This window comes from Spermophilus citellus (assembly GCF_964194105.1).
Source record: "Spermophilus citellus genome assembly, chromosome: 9".
NCBI classification, from domain to species: domain Eukaryota; kingdom Metazoa; phylum Chordata; class Mammalia; order Rodentia; family Sciuridae; genus Spermophilus; species Spermophilus citellus.
In genome coordinates, this window is record NC_138191.1 from 134,565,347 (window position 1) to 134,587,992 (window position 22,646).

At 58.6% G+C, this 22,646-nt stretch overlaps 1 protein-coding gene across 2 annotated transcripts in view; it reads right to left on the reverse strand.

Moving 5' to 3' along the window:
* Nucleotides 1-22,646, reverse strand: part of CAMTA1 (calmodulin binding transcription activator 1) — a 693,838-nt gene that overhangs the window by 76,449 nt on the left and 594,743 nt on the right. For both annotated transcript variants that reach the window (XM_081306647.1, XM_081306646.1), the window contains 3 exons: nt 10,263-10,403; nt 7,147-8,993; nt 2,018-2,144 (listed from right to left, as the gene is read on the reverse strand). In XM_081306647.1, coding sequence (XP_081162773.1) covers nt 2,018-2,144; nt 7,147-8,993; nt 10,263-10,403 — 2,115 coding nt within the window. The remainder of the gene's footprint in view (nt 1-2,017; nt 2,145-7,146; nt 8,994-10,262; nt 10,404-22,646) is intronic.

The following is a 22,646-nucleotide window of genomic DNA, read 5'->3' on the forward strand; positions in this document are numbered from 1 at the left end:
GGTGGTCGAGCAGAGGGTTCTACTCAGTCTTCTTGGAGTCTGTGGCTTCTGGCCTGAGATGCATTATGCCAGAAGATCTTGGATATCCAGGAGAGATGGTGGCCTGAGTTGAGACTCTGCCACCAGCTCTGGGGATGTAGATGTGCCAAGGGGCCAGAATTGCCTGCTGAGGCTGGAACATCCCTGGTTCCTGCCCTTCACTCTCTTTTGGGAAGGAAGAACAAAGGCCTCACTGATGGGCATCTTCTTGAATTGAGCACCTGAGCCAGGTGCTTCCTGACCCCTCTCTCATGTAATGTTCTCTCACCCATCTCAGGTGGGTTTTAAAGATGTAGAAATTGGGCGGCAGAGAGGCCAACCTCCAAGTTAGTCACCCAGATCATATCTAGTTGTCTGGAATATACCCAGCCCCCAGGGTTCTCCAGGTCCTGACCTGGGACATCATCTAAAGAGCACATAAATGACAGTTTATTTATTCTTTTGGAGGGGCCTGGTAGCTGAGGACAGGCAAGATCTGGATCTTTAGCCAGGCAAGAACCAGGTACAGGAAGTGGCCAGTCCCCTCCAGCAACAGGGGTCAGTGAACGTTCATAACATGCTGCCTTCTCTGCTGCACTGTCAGGACAACCCGCCCAGGGCTGGCATCCAGGATGGCACTATCCAGGCCCAGCAGGGCTGCTGAGAGTCCTTGGGAGGCCACCATGAGCATCAGCTTGGGGTGTGTGGGGAGACAGAGGTGCTGAAAGAGGTTCAGCCAGAGGCTGGGAGGTGAGGCCAGCCTCTGCAGCAGGGGCAATCTGCTCTGGTGGGCTGCAAGGTCAGACCGAGAGAAGAAAAAGAAGAGGGCTCAGTGTGAGCTCAGGAGCCTTGTGCTGGGGGACACAGCAGAGAGGCAGACACCAGGGCAGCCAAGGCACAAGTTGAACCATCCCAGGTGGAATCTGGGGGACAAGCCAGCTCCGCTCCTGCTGGAGCCCCCACTCCTCTCCCCACCCAACCCTCTACTGGAAGCTCCATGGCTTCAGATGACAAGGGGTGGACCCTCTGCCCTTCATTATCCCTGCCTCCTCGTTCTGCTTCCCCTGTTCACTCTCCTGGGTGAACACAGAGATCCTCCCAAACCCAGCCCAGGGAAGAGAAAACGAGGGCTTTCGAAATGACCTTCAAACTTCTAGAAACTCAGTCTTTCCTTCATGGACTTTCATTGCCCTTTGGGGTTAGGCCAGGCACTTCTGCTGGCCCTGAGGACAATGGTGATCAGGAAAGACACTGCGCCTGCCCTCGTGGAGCCTGCAGACTGGTGGGGAGGTAGAAAGGTCAGAAGTCAAGGGCAAGTTGACCAGACAAGACACCAAGCTAAGCAGATAATGAAGAAGCTTGGGTGAGGGTGGGGTCAGAGCCATGGGATGGCAGCTTTCTTGGGGGCTCACTGAGGCTCTGAAATTAGGAGGACATAATGCAGGTGCCTTCTCCTGGTGGATGCCGGATGGAACCCCCAAGGGCTTTGTGCTCATTATTCTTAGTGTAGCAGCCCAACCCCACAGAGCCTACCCACTTCCAGAACATCTCTGTGCCCCGGACAACTGAGCCTGTGGACGCATGGTCTATGCTCTCTGAGTTTCTGTTTGGCTTGGGCTGTGGCAGGCCTGGGCACACCTTGCTGTGGGGGTAGCCTCTGGCCCACAAGCAGCTCCTGTCCAGCCCCTGGCTCCAGCTCCAGGTGATAACAGCTTCCTGCTGAGGCCAGTCCTGGGTACATCACCTGGCTTACTGGCTCCCGAAGTCATCTCCTTGTTATGTTTTCTTCCAGATTCCAGTTGAGCATATATGGTATCACCATCCGATATGGGGTCCCCAAGTTCAAACCTTTGACATTATAATAGACTATCTGGGGCCCACTTCTTCACAACTGAGGAAACCAGAGTAATGACATGACTTTCTCAAGGTCACCCCGAAGCCAACTTGAGTCCAACACTCTTGGCCCTTCCAAGCCCTCTGCTAGAGGTGGCCCTCTTACCTGGGCAGTAGCAGCGCAGCACCCCAGGCTGAATCAAGGATGCAGGCACTGAGATCTGGTCAAACAGGCAGCTGTAGTTATTGCTGGCTTCTTGCCAGGGGCCTGTGATGAGGACCTTCACTCCTCCCTGAAGGGAACAGAGAGGGACAGGGATGGAGCAAGAGCCATAGAGGGATGCAGTTCCAACCAGGGAGGAGGGACGGGGCAAGCTGCACAAGGAAGGCGCCTGCAGCTGCCTGCTCAGCTGAGGGTCTGCTGGTTAAACATGCGGATTCCCAGGTCACAGCCCCATGGAGTCCAGGAAGCCCTGACTTTTGAGAGGCATTGTTCCAGGACAAGGGCAAGAGCAGGGGGCCTGGAGCCCTCCCCTGACCCCCAGGAGGTCCCAGCATCCAGTACACTGACCCTGTTCCGTGAAACTCAAAAGTTTCAGGCAGTAGGGAGCAGAATGTTTTCAAGAATTTCCAGCCCACGATGCACCTGAGAACTTGTCAACCAAGGCTTGGAGAAGGAAGCAGAGGGGACCGTGGGGACTTTGTCTCGTTAACTTGAGAGATGGAGGAACTCCGAGTTTTGAAAGCAGGTGTCTTAGTGTCTCCCCAGGGGCCAGAGTTCTTGTGGGAAATTGAGGGGAGACCCAGGATCTCCAGGACAAGGTGGGATACAGCAAGGGGAGGGGCCCAGCAAGGGGAGGGAGGGAGCTAGACCGCAGAAACAGGAAAACCGGACAAAAGGCTCAGAGCTGGAGGGGCTCAGAGACTGACTACCCCAGGAACTCAGAGTTTGGGGCACGGAGCTGGGGCCTGAGCGCCACCAGCTCACAGTGTGCGAAGCCACGGCCCCGCACACGCAGGCAGACAGCCCCTGGCCGCGGCCACGCACTGCGCAGGCAGGCACGACCCTGCAGCCTGGCTGGGAGAAGCCTCCGATGACTTTCCCCAGCGACAGGCGAGTGATCCCGCCCCCAGGGACCCCAGGGCGCAGGGCTGGGGAGCCTGGGGAAGCCTCGGTGCTCCCTGACCTCCTGCTGGGGCCAGCCGGGGTGGCCGCAGAGCCAGGAGAGTGGCCTCCCGTCCCGGAGCAGGGCAGACCTGCTTCAGGGCCCTTGTTCCCGGCCGTGATTAATAGCACCTCCTCACTACCCAGCCCCGGAGGACGAGGCGCTATAGGTCCCCTACTTACGGCTTAGCCGAGAAGAGGGGCTGGTCACTCAAGGTGGAGGGAGGCTCTCCCCGGGGGTGCAGAGGGCGGGGGCGCAGGCCTCTGGCTCTCCTGACTAACCTTGGGTGGACCCACCCCAGAGGCTCATCCACCCCACCCCCAAACAAGTAAACACCTTTCCCCGCAGGGGGGCGGAGAGTGGCTGGTCAGGGCGGAGTGCGCCACCTGGTGTCCAGGCTGGAGAAGGCTGAGAGGCCAGGAGGCGGCGGCAGGGCGAACAGGGGTGGCCTGAACCCTTTTCCCCACCACTCCAGGACCGGACGAGCTCTCCCCGCTGCTGCCCCAGGCCAGCCAGACACTCTCTCCTGTTCTGTCACTCATTCTTGCTTGGTATCTCCTTGGCCTTGACCATCCCTGTCCCTGTCCCAGCCTCCACACAGATCTTGCTGCCCAGGTCCCCACCTCATTGTTCCTGGAGCACAGAGCTGGCCCAGGGGTGGCCACAGATCAGGAGCAGCTGGAGGCCTTTCCAAGGAGGAGGGGCCTCCGTGGAGCCGGGCAGAAGAGACCTGCTCTCAGGGTTGAAGGGGTTCATGCCCCTTGCTCCTGGACTGTGCTGGCTTTGAAGAGGTCACTTCACCAATAGGCAGCTAAAGTTTGGGGGCAGTGGAGGGGGCTCAGGACTGAGACTCAGAAGCAGAAGGTCTATCCCTGCCCCTCAGTAGCTGGGTGTCCTCGGGCAAGTGGCTTAGCCATTCTGGGTGGCATTTTATCCTTTGGGGCCATTCTGGCCCTGACATTCCTTGGTTTTGATATATGGCTCCATAGGAAGAGTTGGAGCTTGAAGTTGTGGGGCAGGGTCCCAGGAGCGCATGCCCGGGGTGGGGTGGGGTGTTCGAGAAGCACCAGAAGGCCATCTCAGGGAACTACCCCCCTAAATTCTGGAGGTGCAAGAGCAGTGGTTTCAAAAGGCCAGAGACAGTTACCATGGAAAAAGGAAGAAGAAGGAAAAAAAAAAAAGATAACCCCCATCTGCAGCTGCTAGCATGACGCTGGGGCTGTTGCCGGGAACAAAGAACTGCAGAAATTACTGGAGAACATCAGGACCTTCTCCGTGGAAACTGCCGCAGGGCGCCTCAGCATCCAGCCGTTCAGGGGATGGTTCCCATAGCAACCGCTAGCCTGGTTGTGTGGAATGGTGTGATGAGCCTGCCCCAGGGCTCTCATTGCCGCATCTTCTGCCTGGTGCGTCAAGAGTCAGTGGTGGGAGGTGACGCAGGAGGGTTGGGTGGGGAGGGAGAAGTAGATGCCATCTGAGGCCTCCGTGTCCTGGGAGTCCTGAGATAAAGGACCCAGGTTTCTGATGCGAATGGGGTTGACGCTGGGGCACAGGGGCAGTGCTGTGGGGGTGGGGGAGTGAGAGAGTGTGTGTTGGGATGCAGCTGCAGCTGGAGGTGGGCAGAGAATAGGAGAAATGGGAGCAGTGCTGGGGAGGGGGGGGGCGCCCAGAGAAGAGGCAGCAGGATGGCCCAGCTGTGGCACTCCCGCTAAGTGTGTGCTGGGGAACCTTGCTGTTGCAGCTGGGTGGAGCAGGAAGGAACATTGAGTTCAAGACTAGGAGGAGCGGCCCCAGAGACACGCCTTGCTGCAGAGCCCCCTCAGAGCTTGGCAGAGCCTGGCTGCAATGGGGCTCTGGATGCAGTCAGCGCACAAACAGCGTCTTTATTGGCTGTGGAAGGGGACAGGATGTGGGGTGAAGATGCAGGTGAGGGGGCTGTGAGGGGACTCAAATGTCAGGGGAGAAGGTGCTGTCTCTTTCTGAGTGGAGGACAGGGTGACCACTGCTGTTGGCCTGGAGCCAGTGTCCTGGGGGAAGAGCTTGGTGAAGAGCAAGTGGCCATCAGAGCTGCTGGTGGTCTCTGAGGCTGCACCATGTGGCCACTCTGGGGCCCTAGAGGGTCATTTTCCATATCAAATGACTGCTTTTGTTTCTGGTTAACGGGAAGCATCAAGAGTTTCTGGAAAATCAGGGCTGGATGCTCTCGACTGCCATTCTTGGCCGTTCCTGGGGCGCCCTCGCGTGGCGAGCCACTGAACTGACTCTACAAGGTTCAGTTCAGGGATGTGCAGGTTGCTGAAGAATGGAGGGACCAGGCCTGCTAACACCCCTCTGGCCAGAGCTTGACAGGCCCAAGGAGGCTGGAGTGTGGCTGGATCCAGCTGGGGACCTGTGCTCACAGATCAGGAACTGGGGGAAGAGGAGACTGTCCCCTCCTGGCTCCTGCAAGATGCGTGCTCCAGGGAGCCTGCAGACATCCTGAGGGCTAAATCTCCCAGGTCCTAGGACCTGGCTTGCCCAAGTCCACCCCTCTTAACAGTGAATGTATAAGGAAACTGAGGTCCAGAGAGTCAGGTCTCAAAGAGTCAGATCAGAGGACAGCTCGGTCTTCCCACCACACCCAGTCCTGGCCCTCCCTTCCGATCCCTGCAAATGCTCATGTGGGGGCAAGATGCCTGTTCAGCCTTTGGGTGGGAACCATGGTGGGCACAATGAAGATGCCATTGACCTCAGTGTCTCTGACAAGAGCAGGGGTCAGAAGCGGGGTCACACTGAGCTGCACCAAGAGAAAGCTCTCACCAGGGGGTGGGACCAAATGGAGATGGACAGAAGGGGCAGGTGCTGTGCAGAGTGAGTCTTCACACCAACACAATGTGATATTAGTGCTCCAGTTTTATGTTTTTGTTTTTTAATGGTGTTGGGGATTGAACCCAGGGCCTTGTGCATAGTAGGCAAGCACTCTAGTAACTGAGCTAGATCCCCAGCCCCTAGTGCTCCAATTTTAGAGTCAGAGAGGCTGCTGCTGTTTTGCCCAAGATCATCAGATAGTAAGTGTGGAGCCAGGTTGAATTTAGACTGTCTGGCCCCAGCCCCATGCTCCTAACCACACACACACACGTCACTCTCCATTTTTTATAAATATGCTGTCTGGGCTGTCTAGACAGTGTGCTAAGGCTGGGCCCCTACCTGGGCTGCTGCCATCTCTCTCTGAGATGTGGGGGCCTTTCTATCTAGATCTTCTTATTTTGGGTTTTCCAGAAGGGAAGAAGTGTGAGCCTCTCCCTGGCAGCAGCCCCCTCTATGGCATCAATGGAATGTGGCTATAGAACCAATGGAACTGTGGGCAGCCACCTCCTGGGAGGAAGGGTCTGCTCCTGGCCCCAGGGCTGCTCGGCAAGCACCAGACGGGCAGGCTGGGAGCCAGGGAGCACAGGCTGTGCACAGGGTATTTAGAACAAGCTGAGCCCCCTTCCTGTCCCATCCCACTTTAGAGAAAAAGCAAAGGTTTCTCCTTAAATACTTATGCCACTGAGGCAAGACCTGGACTTTCCTGCAGTCCTGTTCTTTGGAGCAGTGATTCTCAAACTCATGTCCCCAGAAATGGAGTCAGCTCTCTGGTGGGAAAAGAGGGCGCAGGTCGGAGTCTGGGTCTCTGACATATCTTTGACTTTGTAGACGTCACATGGATCTTGCAGGTGGGTATACTGAAGCTGGGCCCTCCCTTTCAATTTTGATGAGAGCTTTTTAGTTTGGTTGAGTGAAGCAAAGCAAGAGGAATGGGTACGAATGACCTAGATGACCTATGATGGTGAGGTTTGAGTGCTTTAAAAGCAGACCTGGGCCCTTAAAAAAAAAAAAAAGAAAGAAAGAAAAGAAGATTGCTCTGGCTAGACTGCGATGGCACTTCACTTCCAAAGACTCCCCTGGTTTGAAAGCTACTTGTTCCAGGGAAGTTTGAGGACCACTTGCTGTGGGGACAGAGGGAGGGAACAGCTTTGCCTTTGGTCCAGAACTTCATCCAACGGTGACCACATGCAAGTGAACTTCCCTTGCCCTGTGTCCCCCCCTCCTAAACTCCCAGGGCAGGTGGGGTGAGTGGCAGGAGGTGGCGGTAACAGCGACAGCTTACCTCTGGGTAAGACCACTCTGGGGAGTAGTCGGTCACCATGAACACCCGTCCGCTCTGCTGCAGCATCCCCAGGGTGCCCTGGGCTGAGGCAGCTGAGACAACCTCAGCCACGTGCATGTAGGCCATGGTGCTGGCCCCGCCCTCGGCACTGCTCAGCTGCAGGCTGCCCTGCTGGGGGCTGCAGCAGGGGATGCACATCTCCGCCTGGGTGAAGGGGGCACGCGCCCCATCTTCTGACTGTGAGAGTGCTGTGCTGTCCCCCGACACCAGCTGGTGCCCGTAGATGGTGCCACTGCCCCCCTCCACAGAGATGAAGTCATTGATCAGGTCGGAGAACTGGTTGCTGAAGGAGATGTCAAAGTGGTCCAGGCTGAGCTCCATGTTGGAGGTGTTGCCGAGGCTGGGCTGGGCCACCGGGTAGAGTCCCTGCACCACGTTGCTCGGGAGGATGGGGACGCCGCCAGCACTGCGGATCACCCCGTTGGTCTCAGGTTGCAAGTAGTGCTCTGAGCCACAGGCTTGCAGCTCCCCAGACTTGAGGAGGACCTCGCTCCCTTCAGCCGCCTGTGAGGTCTCCATGGTGACCTCCCCTTCCGTGGTCATGGCCTGGAAGTTGGCCTGGAACTGCATGAGGTGCAGGGAGGAAGTGGATTCTATCCGAGTCTCCACATGGCCGCTGCAAGAGCTGGTCTGGGATGAGGCCTCCGTTTTCACGGTGGGCATCACAAAGTTGCCCCCAGAGTCACTTAGGCTGCCGTGGGCGTTCTGCTCAATGGGGAGGGGCTTGCTGGCGTCCTGCAGGAAGAAGCTGGGGGAGGGGGTCTGGTGGATGTGGGGGCTGTGGCCTGTCTGGCTGAAGCTAGACGTATAGTCCTTGTTGGAGTCTATGGCACTGAAGTCCATCTGCTCCAGGGTGGTGCTGGGACTCAGACCGCCGCCCGACGGCAAGAGGCTGGAGCCGGCGGTCAGGGTGAGGGAGCTGGACGCTGCGGCTGCTGCTGAGGAGGAATAGGCCTCCTTGGCCATCTGCTGCTCGAAGGAGGTGTCCTCGGTCTTTATCTCCTTGGCGAGGACGCTGGTGAAGCCGAAGCTCCTCTCGGCGGGCGGCGAGTGCCGAATGTTGGTGCTAACCATCTCGGCTTTCAGGCCCCCGCCCCCATAGGTCTGGCCCTGCTTTGGGTTATTGAGGAAACAGTCGGGGTCAAAGTTCATGGTGGTCTCTGGAATCTTCCGGCCACCGTCGAGGGTGGTGGAGAGGACCAGCTCTTCAGACACGTTGGTGGGCAGCATGGACAGGCTCTCCGAGCTGCCCGTGGTGGGGAAGGCGAACTTGTGGCCGTCGGAGCTCACAGCCAGGACGAGGCCCTGAGAGGCGTCGGGCGAGAGGAGGTGGTGGTTGGGGCCGGCGGTGGGGGACATGGTGTACACAGCCTCGTTGGTGACCTCTGACATAAACACTGTGGCGCTTTGGGACAAGCCCCCCATCACGGAGGCCACTGCCATGCCAGACACGCCTGTGACCACGGGGCTGTCCACCATGTCCGGGTCGCTGTTGAGCCCACTGCTGATGGACACTGGGGAGCTCTGGGTGGTGTCGGGGACCTCCACCTGGTTGGTGGAGGAGACCTCGGTGCTGTTCTGGTGCAGCAGGGCGGGCTTGGCCACCTTGCCGTTCCTCTTCTCCCGGCTGGAGCCCTTGCTGTGGCTGTGCTCCTGCTTGCCCTCCGACACATCGTTGTGCTGCACCTCCGCGTGGCCGCCGTAGCCCCCGGTCCGCGGCTCCACCTTGGGCGAGATGATGCGGTGTTTGGCACTGTTGCACTTGTGGTGCACGCTGCTGCCCGCTCCTGGAAGCACACGCACGCACACACGGAGAGAGTCAGCGGGGGCCTGTGGCAGGCCCTGCACCGAGCACTGGGGACCTGGCTAGGACCCCACTCGGGCCACGGACCCTGCCCCTGGACACTGGGGCCCTGGTCCCACTTACCCCAGTCTTGGGGCTCTCCTGGGCTTACCGGGCCTTCCTCCAAAGACCAGAGGCCTAGATCTTTGCTGCTCTTTTCAAAGAGTAAGTGTCTGGCATGTGGGAGGCTGGGAAGGAGAGGTTGAGCCTGCTGCCTTGGGGAAGGTCCTCTCAGCCACCGGAGAGAGGCACCTCTCACCTGCACGGGCTCTCACTGGGGAGAGGGGCTCAGCCTGCAGGTGTTCCCCCTGGGTGGCTCTCAGCCCCCAGGACCAAGGATGGTTTTACCCCCTGCTCCAGAGGCAGAAAGTGACTTCAGGCTACCCTCCCTGCCATTCGGCTCAGCCCGGGTCTGTCCTCAGCTCTTTGGGGGACAAAAACCCTTCTAAGTCCTAAGCTATAACACAGCCCCCTGCCTCCCCACCCCCCATCAAGCAGGAAAGAGCCCCAGAGCAGAGCGCCTCGGAACTCTGGCCAGTCTGGCTGTGGCTCCTCCCCCACAGCCTGTGGACCCACTCAGTCAGGATTTTCAGTCTGTCTGATAAGGGTCACTTAGCTTTTGATGAAAGGGTGGATTCTCTGCTCTAGTCTCACCATCAAGACTCCTGAATGCACAGAGACTTTGCAGGGCAGTGACCCGACCCTCCTGTGGAAGTATCTAATTAAGGCAGCCAAGGGAGTAGAGAAGCACATTCTAAAGAGCAAATACTATCATCAGACAAGCCGGCCCATTAGGACAAGGGCAAGGGGCACCTTACCATCTTGGAGGAGGCAGAGGTTAAAAAAAGAGGTTTAGCTTGAGTGGTCCCATTGCCTCAGGGCAGACGTCCCTGAAAAACCTCTCACTGGGAACCTGGGAACATGCTGAGGATCCTAGAGAACCCGGGCCTGGGAGGCACTGCAGTGCGTGGCTGGGCCCCATGATCTCCACTCCCCAGTGCTGCTGTCCACCATTCCGTGCCCATCCCTCGAGGGAGCCCGACTCTTTGAAAACGGGTCTCACTTGCCCAAAGTGGGCTGATGGGCCAGTTGTGCAGGGCAGGGCCAGGATGGCACACTGGTTTTGCCTGGTTCCTTGTGCCCTCTCCCTACGGGATTCAGCAGCAGTGCCCTGGGCCTGGTGTGCCCACCTGCCCCCCGGGGTCCCGCTCACCCAGGCTGCCGGTGCAGAGGCAATTGTGGGTTCGGGGCTGGGGCTTGGTCTGGTGGCTGTCAAGGATCTGCTGCACCAGCTGCTCCACCGAGAAGCCTGAGCTGCTGTTCCCATTGCTGCAGGTCCACTTGATGCCATGGACTGTGGAGAGGGCGGAGGCAGACAGAGGGGCGTCAGAGGCTGCAGTGACAGGGGAGGCCCTATGAGGGGCTGAGGGTGGCAACAGGCCCCATTAGACAGCAGCCCACTCTGCTGGGGGCCTGGCTCAGGGAGGATCAGTGAGCAGATGAAGGGGGAGGGTGGCGGAGGCCGGGCTGCCCTCCACTGGTCTCCTGCTCCATCGGAACTCTGGACTCTTCCCCTGGCTCCCTTTCCCTTCCCCATGGGGTAGACCACCAGAGTCTTGCTTTCATTTTCCCAAAGGCCAAAGGCCAAGGTGTCTCTTCCAGGGAGGCCAAGTGGAGGAGAAAAGGAGCGAGGTCAGGGGACCTCCGCAGACTGCAGGGGTCTGGTGGAGGCTCAGAGGATGGAGGATGGTGGGGTGTCCAGTGAGCAGGAGGACAGGTGATGCCCCAGGAGTGTTTGGGAGGAGGCCCGTCCCCCTCAGAGGAAGACTTTGGCTCTCCGCCTTCCCCAGACTTCCCTGCCCCGAGGGGTTTGCAGGAGGGACAGAGAAAGGGACGGGGCTGAAGGGCACCCCCCGCCCAGGCTGCCACAGTGGGGGCCTCAATGCTAACTGGCCACTGGCCATCTGAAAGAGCTGTGCTGGGGCTTCAGGGCAACTCTGGCCCCCTGCAGCCCCTGGAGGTGGGGCGGGGCCGCCCTGCTGGGGCTTGGCCCAGGCCAAGAAGACTGGACTTGGGAAGGAAGCTTCTGGCTGTGAGATCGCACAGGCTCAGCCTTGGAACACTGTGGCGGATCTCTGGCAGCCGTGGGTCTCTGGCCTCTGTTTCTCCTCGTGCCTTCATTTAGATCCTCAGCGGTCTCTCAAAGGAAAGGAAACCAGAGTGTGGTGTGCTCCGGCAGGAATCCCCCCGCGCTTTCTTCACCTCCTTGCCCTCTGCTCCGCTGGAGTCTGCGGGGCCCTGTTTCCACGGGAAGAATGGGGTGGGGAGCTGAGTGGCCCTGACTCCCAGCTTGCCGTGCCGCCTGCTTTGAAGATGTGCTCACCTGTTCAGCGCCTCTCTGTCAGTGGGAAACCACTGTCCTGTACTGGGTTCCCCAGAGGAATTCTCCAGCAGCCCAGGAGGCCTTGGTTCCTGCTGGTGAGGCTGCTTGAGTTTGTTCTCCAAGGGACTCGTCCCCAAGTGTCGGAAGGGGAGGTCCAGGCCAGGACTTGTGGACCCTCATCATAGCTACAGAGCTCTATTGGCAAATGACCCTCTCCCTGGAAATCCCATACAGGAGACAGATAACAGCCGAAAGGGCCTCGTGGAACAGGAGTGATGGGTCAGGGGCTCCCAGCCTGGCCCCTGCTCAGGGCCCTCCTTGGCCAAGGACCTTTTCAGATTCATTTACAGATGAGAAGACAGAGGCTTGGGGGAGGGGCGATGACACCCCATGTCACATCCAGGGGTTGGAGAGCAGAACTTGAGACTCCCCGCTGCTTCTAGCACATACCAGTTCATAGTCGGTCCATCGTTGGCTGACCCTGGCTGTGCCCAGGCTCTAACCCAGGGATTCTGATGTCCTTGGTCGGAGTGTTCCAGGCATTTATGTATATAGAAAACCCAGGAGGGCCTGCTGGGCCAGGAGCAAAACCGCCTGCCCTTGGGAGCTTCCACCAGTGGGCACTTTGAGCACATGCCCATTACAAAGCCAGGCCAGATGTTCTCAGGGAAACTTCCCAGGGGTTTGAACTTGGCTCTCTGGAGAGATGAGCTGTTCTCAGCAACTGCAGTGCTGGCTTCTGGCCTCCTGGCCACACCCCAGCCAAGGGTCTTGGGGTCAGGTGGGCTTGCTTCTCTCCCTGCGGACACCTTGCTCGCTCCTCCCCTGGGCTGGAGCATCTCCGGGCACCTCTGCCCCGTGCCTCTGCTCTGACAGCCACTGCTCAGTCCTGTTTCTCCTCCGGCCCCCTCTGGGGGTGCAGTGTCCACACCCTCTCTGCCTCCTGCTCTCTTCCTTGTGTTGTGAAGGTTATAAAATGAAAACCCGGCGAAGGGTGACAGATTGTGAGCAGAGACTTTCTGGATGCTTAATGCAAATTACCCACTGTCTTGGCACATCCAATATGCAGATCGCCCCCCACCTCCCCCGCCCCCTCCTCTGAGGCGGTGAGCTGTTAGTACTGAATATCAAGTACTATCAAGACGGCTTTTAACATGTCACGCTTGGCTTCCCGACACGTAATGAATCAGCGGGAAGGAGATTTCTAGGGGAAGAAGGCGTGTCATGAAAGGAAGGTTAATAAACATGCACCCTGGCCTCCTTCCCGGGGCCTCCCTCCCGGAAAAGCAGCAAAATGGAAACCTCACCGAAGCCCACTGGATCAAACGTGAGGTCACGACGACGTGTCACTTAAGGGCAGCATGGAAAGAGATAAGGGGTTCCTGGGAAAATAAGCCTCTGGCGGCTCTGGGTCCTGTGTGTCCCCTCCTGCTCACTGTACTTCGCTCCAGGACGCGGCCTGCCAGGTCTGGGAGGACAGTGTGTTCCAGCCCGGCTTGAAACAAAGCCAGGAGAGGGACCCTTTCTTAGCTTCCAGTGGTTCCTGGGCCAAGCTGGGGGTGGAGATGGACCTGTGTCCCCAAGAAGGCAGGGGCAGGGGAGAGCAGGCGCCAGGCGTCGGGGGCAGGTGATAAGCTGGCCTCGGTATGGGTGGGCCTCTAGAGGGCAGGGGTGTCCAGGAGGGCCCCACTGGCCACCAGGAAACTGCCTGCTGGGCACCTTCAAAGCTCCCTCTGGTGGCTCCCCAGCTGTCCCCTGCTGCCTGGGGATGCAGCCTGGGGAACACATTGTCTCTGATGGGACTGCCTACAGCATGGCGGTGTCAGGATGGAAGGCTGGGCGGCAGGTGCGGGGACCCTCCTGCCCACTCTAGTGTTGACCTGGCTGTTTGTGATGCCTACTCTAATTATGACCTGCAGCAAGGTAGCGGCCCTCTCACTAACACGAATAATCAGCAGCGTGTGGCGTCTTTGGAGAGCATCTTCCATGATCACTCTACCTGAGAGGCCACCAGCCGCTGGGGAGAGAGGGCTGCGCAAAGGTGCAGCCTCAGCCTGCATGGGGCAGCGCAGCCAGGCCTCTGGATTACGGCTGTTCCCTCCCAGGCTCTGGGGAAGAGGTGGAGGGTGTCGGGCACACAGACGAAGCAGGCACACCCCCGTTTTCCCCTGTGATGGACTGAACTTTACCCTGCATTCATAGCCCCGACCCAAGTGTGGCACAGGTCTTTAGGTCACCGAGAGGGTCCCCTATCCAACAGGACTGGTGTCCGTAGGAGAAGAGGAGGGGACGCCAGGGGCTCTTGTGCACAGAGCGAAGGCCATGTGAGGACATGAGAAGGCAGGCCTTTGCAAGGCCTCAGCAGAAACCAGCCCCAATGTCACCTTGACCTTGGGCTCCCAGTCTCCAGAAGCGTGAGACCATACGTTCTTGTGGCTTCAGCCCCTGTCCAGGTGTTCTGTCGCAGCGGTGTCTTGGCCAGTTTTGGGCTGGGTGATAGAATACCACAGACGGAGATTTATAATGAGCAGAACTTTCTTCCCATAGTTGTGGGGGCTGGGAGTGCAAGATCAAGGTGCGGGACCCAGCGAGGGCTTTCTTTCAGCCTCATCCCGTGGGGGAAGGACACAAATAGAGAACCCCTTCCTGGGAGTCCTTTTTGATGGTGACCTCAATCCATTCCCAGAACTCCTCTCTTTAGGCCTCCCCCCAACACAGTTGCCCTGGGGATTGAATTTCAACCTGGGTTTGGAGGAGATACTCACACCCTGCAGGCAAACTAATGAGGCCCCCCTGGGCCCCGGCCTCAGCTCCCTGGGGCTGTCTGGCTGGAGCCCTTCGAGCCTCTGGGAGAGACTCACCCTGCCCCGCCCGTGCTCTGCACACCTACACACGCGTGTGTGTATGTGCGTGTGTGTGTGTGTGTGTGTGTGTGTGTGTGTACACATGCATGCAGCTCAAGGGACCCTGACAACAGGGACTTTCAGGTGTCCCTCTCCTCTACCACCTTAGATCCTGCCGTTCTAGCACAGCCCAGCTCAAGTCCCCACTGCCTCCTGGAACCCTCCCTGGTTCCCACCTCGGGTCGCCATCCCCACTGGAGCCGGAGTCCGCATCAGGACTTGCTGAACTGTTCACTGTGCTGTCCCCCAAGCTTAAAACCCGGCCTGGCACAGAGTAGATGCTCAATGAAGGTTGGTTGAAGGAAGGTGTGCACGGCCAGGGTCTCAACCCCGCGCGCCCTCTCTAGCACCCTCCTTTATGTTAGTTCATTCTCCCCCACCCCTGCAGTGAGCTAGCTGTAAGGGGACCTCCTTCTCTTGATCACACCAACAGCAAACCAATGATATTTACTGAACACCTTGTGCCGGGCACCGTGTGAGCTGATGTTGACTCCAGTATAAAAAGAAATGGCAGTAATCTGCACCCCTAATGACACCTCGACGGTGGGCAGTTCCCTGGGCTGGGCGGTCTCAGGCAGAGCTGTGGTTCTCCAGGGGTGACCTCCCCAACCTGGGATATTAGAAATACTCATTCTCAGGTTCCACCCAGACCAGTGATCAGAAACTCTGGTCCTCTGGGGGTTTGGATGCACACTTCTTTGAGAACCATGGACAGAGATGTTACTAATCTCTCAATGAGACTTTGAGGCAGAATTATTATTCCATGTTTTTCCTATGAAGACCAAGACTCAGAAAAGTTATGCAACTTGCCCAAGGTCACACAGCAGATCAGTGGGGCTGGGAGGAGTTGCAGAATCTCACTTTTCCACTAAGCTGCCAGGCTGGCCTGCATCTTCCCTGGATGTGCTCCTAGAGGTGGTGCGGAAATTCCGAACAGCTAACCAGGGGGCAGGGAAGGTGGAGATTCCCCTCTGTGTGCAGCTGGACTCACTGTACTCTCTGGAGAGGAGCCTGGCTTCCCCAGCAGCCCTGGGGATTCGGACACCTGGAGCAGGCCAGGTGCCTCATCCCGTGCGGGAGACCATCCTGCTTCCCACTCCCTCTGCTTGAAAGGGGGCAGAGCTGTCTCCAGAGGGCCAGGTCCTACCTTGTGGCTGGGGAGGAGGGTAGCCAGGCCCTAATGAGCAGTGCCCAGCTGGCCAAGCCACCCATATCAGGGCAGAGGGACTCCCCCTTGGGCCCCAAGGTTTCACAGAGGAGACGGGAGGTTGAGGGAGAAAGAGGGCTCAGCAAGGCTTCAGGTCTGCAGGCTCAGCTGGAGCAGCCTGGGGTCTCCTAGAGGTACCTGGCTACCTCCCCTGGCAGGCTGGGTGCCAGGTTATGGGTGCATTTAGGGGAGCTTCTAGACAGGAAGGAACCCAAAGGAAGGCTTCATCCCAGGCAGCAGGGACTTGGGGCAGCGTTTGGCTCTGAGTCACAGCCTCTTCACTTGAGGGGACCCACTGAGTGATAGACTGGGGCTGAGAGGTGGCCTCCCCTGGTCTGTGGAAGCCACAGACTTTCATTCCTGATGGGGCTACCCTGTGCAGCCCTACTGATGGCCAGGTGACTCTCTGAGCTTGCTGCTCCTGAGTGAGGCGGGAAGAAGGGACTAGATGCAAGAGCCCTGGGGGAGGGGGGGCCGGCCAGCTGGCCAGGCCAGGCCACAGTGTGGCGGAAGCTCTTCTTGCATGCTGTGTGACCTCAGGAAGAGCTTTGATTCCTCTGGATGTCACTTTCTTCATCTGTCTTCCTTCTCCAAGAGACTTTAAGGACACCCAGATGAGCTGGCTCTGATTTGGTGGCATCCACAGGACAAAGAAGCCCCCAGAAAGATGACAGCTTCTGCTCTGAAAATCATGCTGGGAAGACTGGAAAGGAGATGGACGGGCGGTCAGAAAGGAATCCTCGGAGAGAGCCCCCTCAGCCCTGAGGGTCCCAGGGACCAGGGAGGGCCGGGCTCCCTGTCCCCTTGGCTCTGTGGGGCAGTAGGATCTGGAAGGATGACAGGGCTTTGGTCTCCACGGCGACAGAGCAGGCAGCACCTGCTGGAATTGACATTTGGCCTTTCTTTGCAGAGGAAGCGATTCCTTGGAGCTGTGGCTCGCAGGTGACAAGGACAAGTGGTGGTCTCTTGTCCTGGGGCCCTTTCCTTCCCCCTCTTCAGCCTGGGCTCATCCCGCACCGCCACCCCAAAAGACCCATACGGAGGGCGACCGAATTCCTGTCCAAACCAGGCCATCTAGAAGGTGGACAAGGGGTGCTGTGGCCATCTCTCCGCCTCTCTGTGTGCACACCTGGACACGGGGTCACTCTACTATGAACCACGTGGCGGAGGTGGGTGGGGGAGGCAGCCGTGTGCTGTCAGGGAGTGAATGAGAGGCCCCTTGGATTCCTCGTTGTTGATGGTAGAAGGCCGTCACCATGGCAACAAGGTCATGGGAAATGGCAGCCACATTGGTTTAATTTTCACTGTATTCTTGTTGACAGGAAGAATGGCCCTGCTTCTGATTTCTTGGTTCAACTGGATGAAATTTTCATTAGATTTAACTTCTTACGCCCAGACACCCACATACCATTCAATTTCCTGACTCACCACTCAGGTCTCCATCTCCTATTGGTCCTGAGGACAAAGTTTTCAGAAACCTCATTTCGAGAAGTGCAGAGGCTGAGGGGGGCCTGGGTGGACGGTGTGCTGGCCATGTGTGTGGGGACCTGCCGGCCGTGTCCAGAGTCACCTTGTATTTGTTGGGTGGCATTGTTGGGACATGGGCATCAGGGTCCCCCTCTCTACCAGGAGGCCCAGGCTCTGTTCCAAGGTTACACACCCCTGGAGGAAGGTCCAGGGTACAGCTGGGGGCGGAGAACTTACCCTGGCCATTTAGTTTCATGTGGTACAGACCAGAGGTGACGGGTAGGGACAGGAACTTTGAGGTTGCCAGGGGATTGCAGCTGGCCCCAAGGTGTCCAAGATCAGGAAGTCAGACTGTGGGAGATGGCACTCCCGTTGCCGCCATGCTTGGCATCCCAGGTTGTCTCCAAGGAGCTTAGTGACATCAAGAGTGGCCTTGGCTGAACATCTCCACCCAGCCCATCCAACCAGACCAACAATGTGGCTTTTCAGAGCCGCTCAAGGCTCTCAGAATGTCCTCCTGATGTGCTAAGTGGCACCATCACGGAGGCTGGGAATTCTTTGCGCAGTCGCAGGGGCGTGGATGTGCCCGAAGCCCTGCTTGTGTGGCAGGTGGGAAGCTATTCCGCCTCCGGAGCCTCTGACCTCTGAGATACTCTCTCCCCTTTGGGTGTAACCACAGCCTGGCCTCCCAGCCCTGCTCAGATGGCGTCTGCCCAGTCCCTCCAGGTCCCTGGAAGTGGGGACAGGAGACCTAGTGCATTCTGGACAGTTTCTGTCTTGCTTTTTGTAAGGCTGCTCTGGGCGCTGGGACTTAGGTGTCCTCTGGGTGTCCAGAGGTGGTTCCTGGAGGAGGCTCCGTCTATTGGGGTGTGCTCTTTTGTGTGGACGTACCCACGTGGCCCAGAGCCTTTGTAGAGAGACGTAAGATCTGAAGGTTTAGACCTTAGCAGCAATTCCAAATACCACTAAACCACCCAGAAGAGAGCAGTGCTCAGAATTAGCTCTGGCGGAGTCAGGGGCAGGGTGGAGGCAGGCCGCTCCTAGCATCGAGGCCACTCTACCCGCTCACTAGTTGGTGAATGGAGGAGAGGAAGCCTCTGGTGACAGCAGGGGTACCCAGCGCAAAGCAGTGCAGAGTGGCAAGCAGCCAGGAGACAGGAAATCAAAGGAAGAATTTCTCTTTCAGTTCTACTCAGGCCACAGCCGCTCAATAGAACCTAGCCTGAGGGAGAAGGGAGCTTGCAAAACAAACCAGGATCCTCCAAGCCAGCAAAGGAAGCCAGCCCCTGGGAAACCCAGGCTGGCCCCGTGTCAGGCTGGGAGACGGCTGCGGGTCCTGGCAGGAGCAGGGCAAGAGACCTGCCCTGCCCGCTGCGAGCCAGCAGCTCCTGACCCAGGGAAAGTTCCCTGGGAAATCCTCTCGGCACTGTCCTGACAACCTGCAGGACTCAGGTCAGTGGACACAGGCAGGGAGTTGGGCCTCTGCTCCTAGGGACGGAGCCGCTGTCCCTGGTCCTGGACCTGCTTTGGGGATTAGATGTGCTTCCTTTGATGCTCAGATTGAAACTCTAGAATTTCTCCTGTGAACGAGTTCAAGTGAACGAGTGCCCAGCACCAGAACCAAGTCCTCAGCTGCAACCCACGGAAACTTCCAGGGCAGTGGCTCTCAACCCATTGCCCAGGGAAAGACCTCAGAGGTCCTGGAATACTCGGAAGCTGTGTCCCTAACTCTTGGTGCACGTTTGCAATGCCACCCTCCGGGAATTGCCATAAGAAAATCGGTGTTGTCTTCAGTCTGCTTACCCCTGCCCAGGGATGAGGACCAGCTGACTCCCAGAAGCCTGTGCCCCCTAAAGGTGCTGACCCTGCTGTCCAGGACAGGGTGCTGTGCTGGCCTCTCACCAGAGCCAGCTTTAGGCTGGGGTTTCCAGCTCTGGAATCTTGCTTAACAACGTCCCACTCCTAGGGCCAGCTCCAACATGCAGTCAACACGGGGCTGGGGCCCCGGCTGCCTCTTCACCTGCCCTGGTGGTTCCCAGGCGAATCCCTGCTCTCGCCACAGAGCCACCAGCTGCTCAGGCTCTGCTGTGCCTTCATAGATTTGGGGGTAAAATCATAGCTGGCTCCTCTGGGCTCCAGGGACGGTGCCCAAACTCACTCCTGACTTCGGGCTCCTGGCTGCTGTCCCTGAGTCTCACTCCAAGGTGGGGATGCTGGACAACGGTATTTCTGAGTGAATCTTCAAACCCTTTCCACAGCGGCCTTCCCCAGGCTGCCCCAGCTTCACTGCCTGGGCAGCTCCATTGCCACTGCTGACCGCCCTCCTTCCCCATGGGTTCTGGTGGAGACTTAGGCACAGGTCCTCCTGGGCAGGGGCCAAGCTCGGTGCCCACCCGGCTTGTGGCTAGCCAGTGGAGACTGATGAGGATGGACTGAGTAGGAGGAAAGGAGGGACACAGCCCCTCCTCCAGCCCCACCACTCCAGCATCTCAGAGCTGGCCCCTCATGGCCCTTCCACCTCCAGAGCCCAGGTCCAGAGGAGAGCTGGGCCCGTCGCTGAGCCCTGTTGCTGTCACCAGCCACCAGGTGGCGCTCACCGACCAGGAACGGGTTTGGGGAGGCCCAGGAAAGGGAAGCCTTTGTTGATTTTACTTCTTGATATTCTATAATCACCAGGATTACAATTTAAGCAAAACAGCAAAACAAATAAACACAGCCCCCCTTACCGAATCTTTGGTCTTTGTCTGAAAAATCATAAAAAGCAGCACAAGTGAATATACAACCCAAGGCTTGGGTATTAGCACCAGCCAGGCCTCTCGGGCAGCGCAGAGGGAGGGGCTCTGGACACGGCTCTGCTGGCCTCTGGCCTTCCAGGGCGCCAGAGCGCCAGGGAGGGACAGCTGCCTCTGTCTCCTTTCTCTACTGCTGCAGCACGGCTCAGCCAGGGAGTCCCGTCCACAGCCACGCGGGCTGCCTGCACTACCCCCTACTGCGCTGTGCTGGAGGGGGCTGTTTCTGGGAGAGTCTGGAGAACAGCTGAGACCTGGAACACCACAGGCTGCAGCGAAGACAAAGGACTGGGGTAACCGAGGACTGGGGGGAGCCACAACAGCACCCTCAAGACCCACACTCACAATGCCTCTGTCACCAAGCTGTCAACAAGCTACCTTGTCTTGTCATCAACTTGACATTCATCCCCTTTCAACCTGGACCTCCCAGCTCACACTCAACATGGCTGACCTCCACCCCCACACTCAACCTGGACCTCCCAGCTCACACTCAACATGGCCGCCACTCCCACATTCAACATGGCCTCAGTGGCCTCACACCCAATATGACCTCCCTCCCATACCTAACAGGGCCCCCCGCACACCCACATGGCCTCTACCCCTCATACTCCAGGGCCTCTGCCCCCTCACGCTCCCATCCCTCCCCCTTCACACCCCTCCTCTGTCCACCCTCACATCCAACGTGGCCCCCCCTTCTTGCCCAGCCCTGTAAGCCTGATTGACAGGCCCGTTACCTCTTGCTGCACCTCCTGTTGGCTTTCCCTCTGTTCCTCCTTCCTGTGTCCCTGCCTGGAGCCCCTTTGGGCCTCTGGTGTGCTCCCAAATCCCACAGGCTTCCCAGGCCAGAGCCGGGCCCTCCTTCTGTCAGGATGTCCCCGAGCCCCATGGTGCTGTGTCATGTCAGGCTGCCAGCTCTGCCCGCAGTGCCCACCGTGCAGGGCTCGCTAGCTGGCACCGCCTCTTCTGGGCTCCCTGAGGGCAGGCCTGGCATTCCCGCTGGCACCTCCCTGGGGTCGAGCACTGGGCGACTGAGCGGGAGCTCTGGCAGCTTGCTCGAGGCTTGGTTTTGGCTGGAGGAGGCCCCGAGGGACTGTCCAGCTGGCCTCTGGGTGGCCCCTGCTGTGCAGCGCTTGGCACAAGCTGACTGCTGGCTCAGCAGGTCCAGGCTCTGGAGACAGCTGGCGCTCGGCTTCGGGTGGTTTCCCCTCACGGTGCGGCTGCCGTCTGGACACACTGTCCTTTACCTCTGTGACGTCATTTAAAGGCCAGGGGGCCTGAGGGCCATCATCACCCCTGTGCAGGAAGGAGGATGTGGAGGCTCAGAGAGGCCAGGACACCTACCAGGTGGGGCGGTTCACCGAGGCCGAGGCTCCATCAAGCTGCTGTCCGCTCCTGGAAGTTCCTCCACCCTTACTGCTGTCCCAGCCCGGAGAGCCGTTTCTCAGGGGCAGTGCTTGGGTGTGTGATGTGGCCTGACTGGTGTCTGTTCCTGCAAGTGCCTTTGGTCTGGACCTCCCAGCATGGAGGCCAGGCTGCTCTGGGAGTGGGGTCCGGAGAACCGAGCATCTCCCTGCAAGCTCACGTGTGTCACCTGTCCCTGAACACATGCCTGTGGCTGCGAGGGCAGCCGTGTGAGCAGGTGGGCGTACACTCATGAGGCAGGAGGGCATGGCACGGGGCAGCCACAGGCGTGGCATGGCGCAGGCAGGGTGCAGGCCTCAGGGCCAGGCTGGCTCCCCGGCCACCGCTCTGCTTTCACCTCCCAGTGCTGCCTAGGACACAGAGGCCTCGGGGCCGGGAGGGGCACAGGGTCCAGGAAGGCCGGGTAGAGCCTGGGCCAGGGGAGTGAACGGATCTGCCCAGTGACGTCTGGGGTTGGGGAGGCCTTCCTTGGTGATGCAGAGCCAGCCAGCCAGGGCACTCCAGGAGTGTGCCTAGGTGGGCACAGCTGGGCGGGCTCACCACTTGGGAGGGCTGTGGACACAACATTGGAGCCACGCCCCTGTCCCTCACTTGATGCATCCTCACCCCCTGCTGGCTGGGAGGTGGCCGGCATGTCTGTTCTTGTCTAGCTGCCAAGAAACAGGCCAGGGCAGAAGGCCACATGCTCTCAGAGGGGAAGGTGGGCTCTGGAAGGTGGGGGCAGCGGCCTAGAACCTCTGGCCAAGTTTCCCCCCAGCCTGGCAGAACCAGGCACAGAAGCCGGCTGAGACCAGCCCCCACTGGGTTGTCTCCCGGAGGCTGATCCAGGAGGGAGACCGGCACCTGCCTGGGCCTCGCTCACACCGGGGAGTGAGCCGGCTGCAGAGCTGGTGCCCGCCAACCAGCTGCCTTGGAAGAGGCCCTGGCATACCCAGGGTGAGCCGTGCTGAACTTCACCTGCTGCTCATTGAGTCCTGTAAACTCCAGTCGTCAGATGGGACCCCCGACGATCATCCCAGGCCTTGAACTGAGATGAGCAATTCTGTACACCATGAGCCAGGAAGATGAGGCCACAGGCTGAGCGCAGCTCTGCTCCGCCCTGAATCATCCACGCGCAGAACCTTATTCCTCAAAGTGCTTGGCAAAAGACTACACTTCCCAGATTTCTTTGCAACCAGGAGTGACCATATGACATATGAGTGGAAATTTTGTATGTACCTTTTGGAACTTATCCTTAAAGGGAAGGAGATTACCCTCCACTTTTTCTTCTCCCTTTCTCACTGACTGAAATGAAGTTGTGATGGCAGGAGCGGGAGCAGCCACTTGGATCATTAAAAGAGAATAACTCCCTGAGAATAACTCCCTGAGCAGCCAGCTGGAAGGAGCCTCCACGGGGACCTGCCACATCAACCCCACACTGCAAATC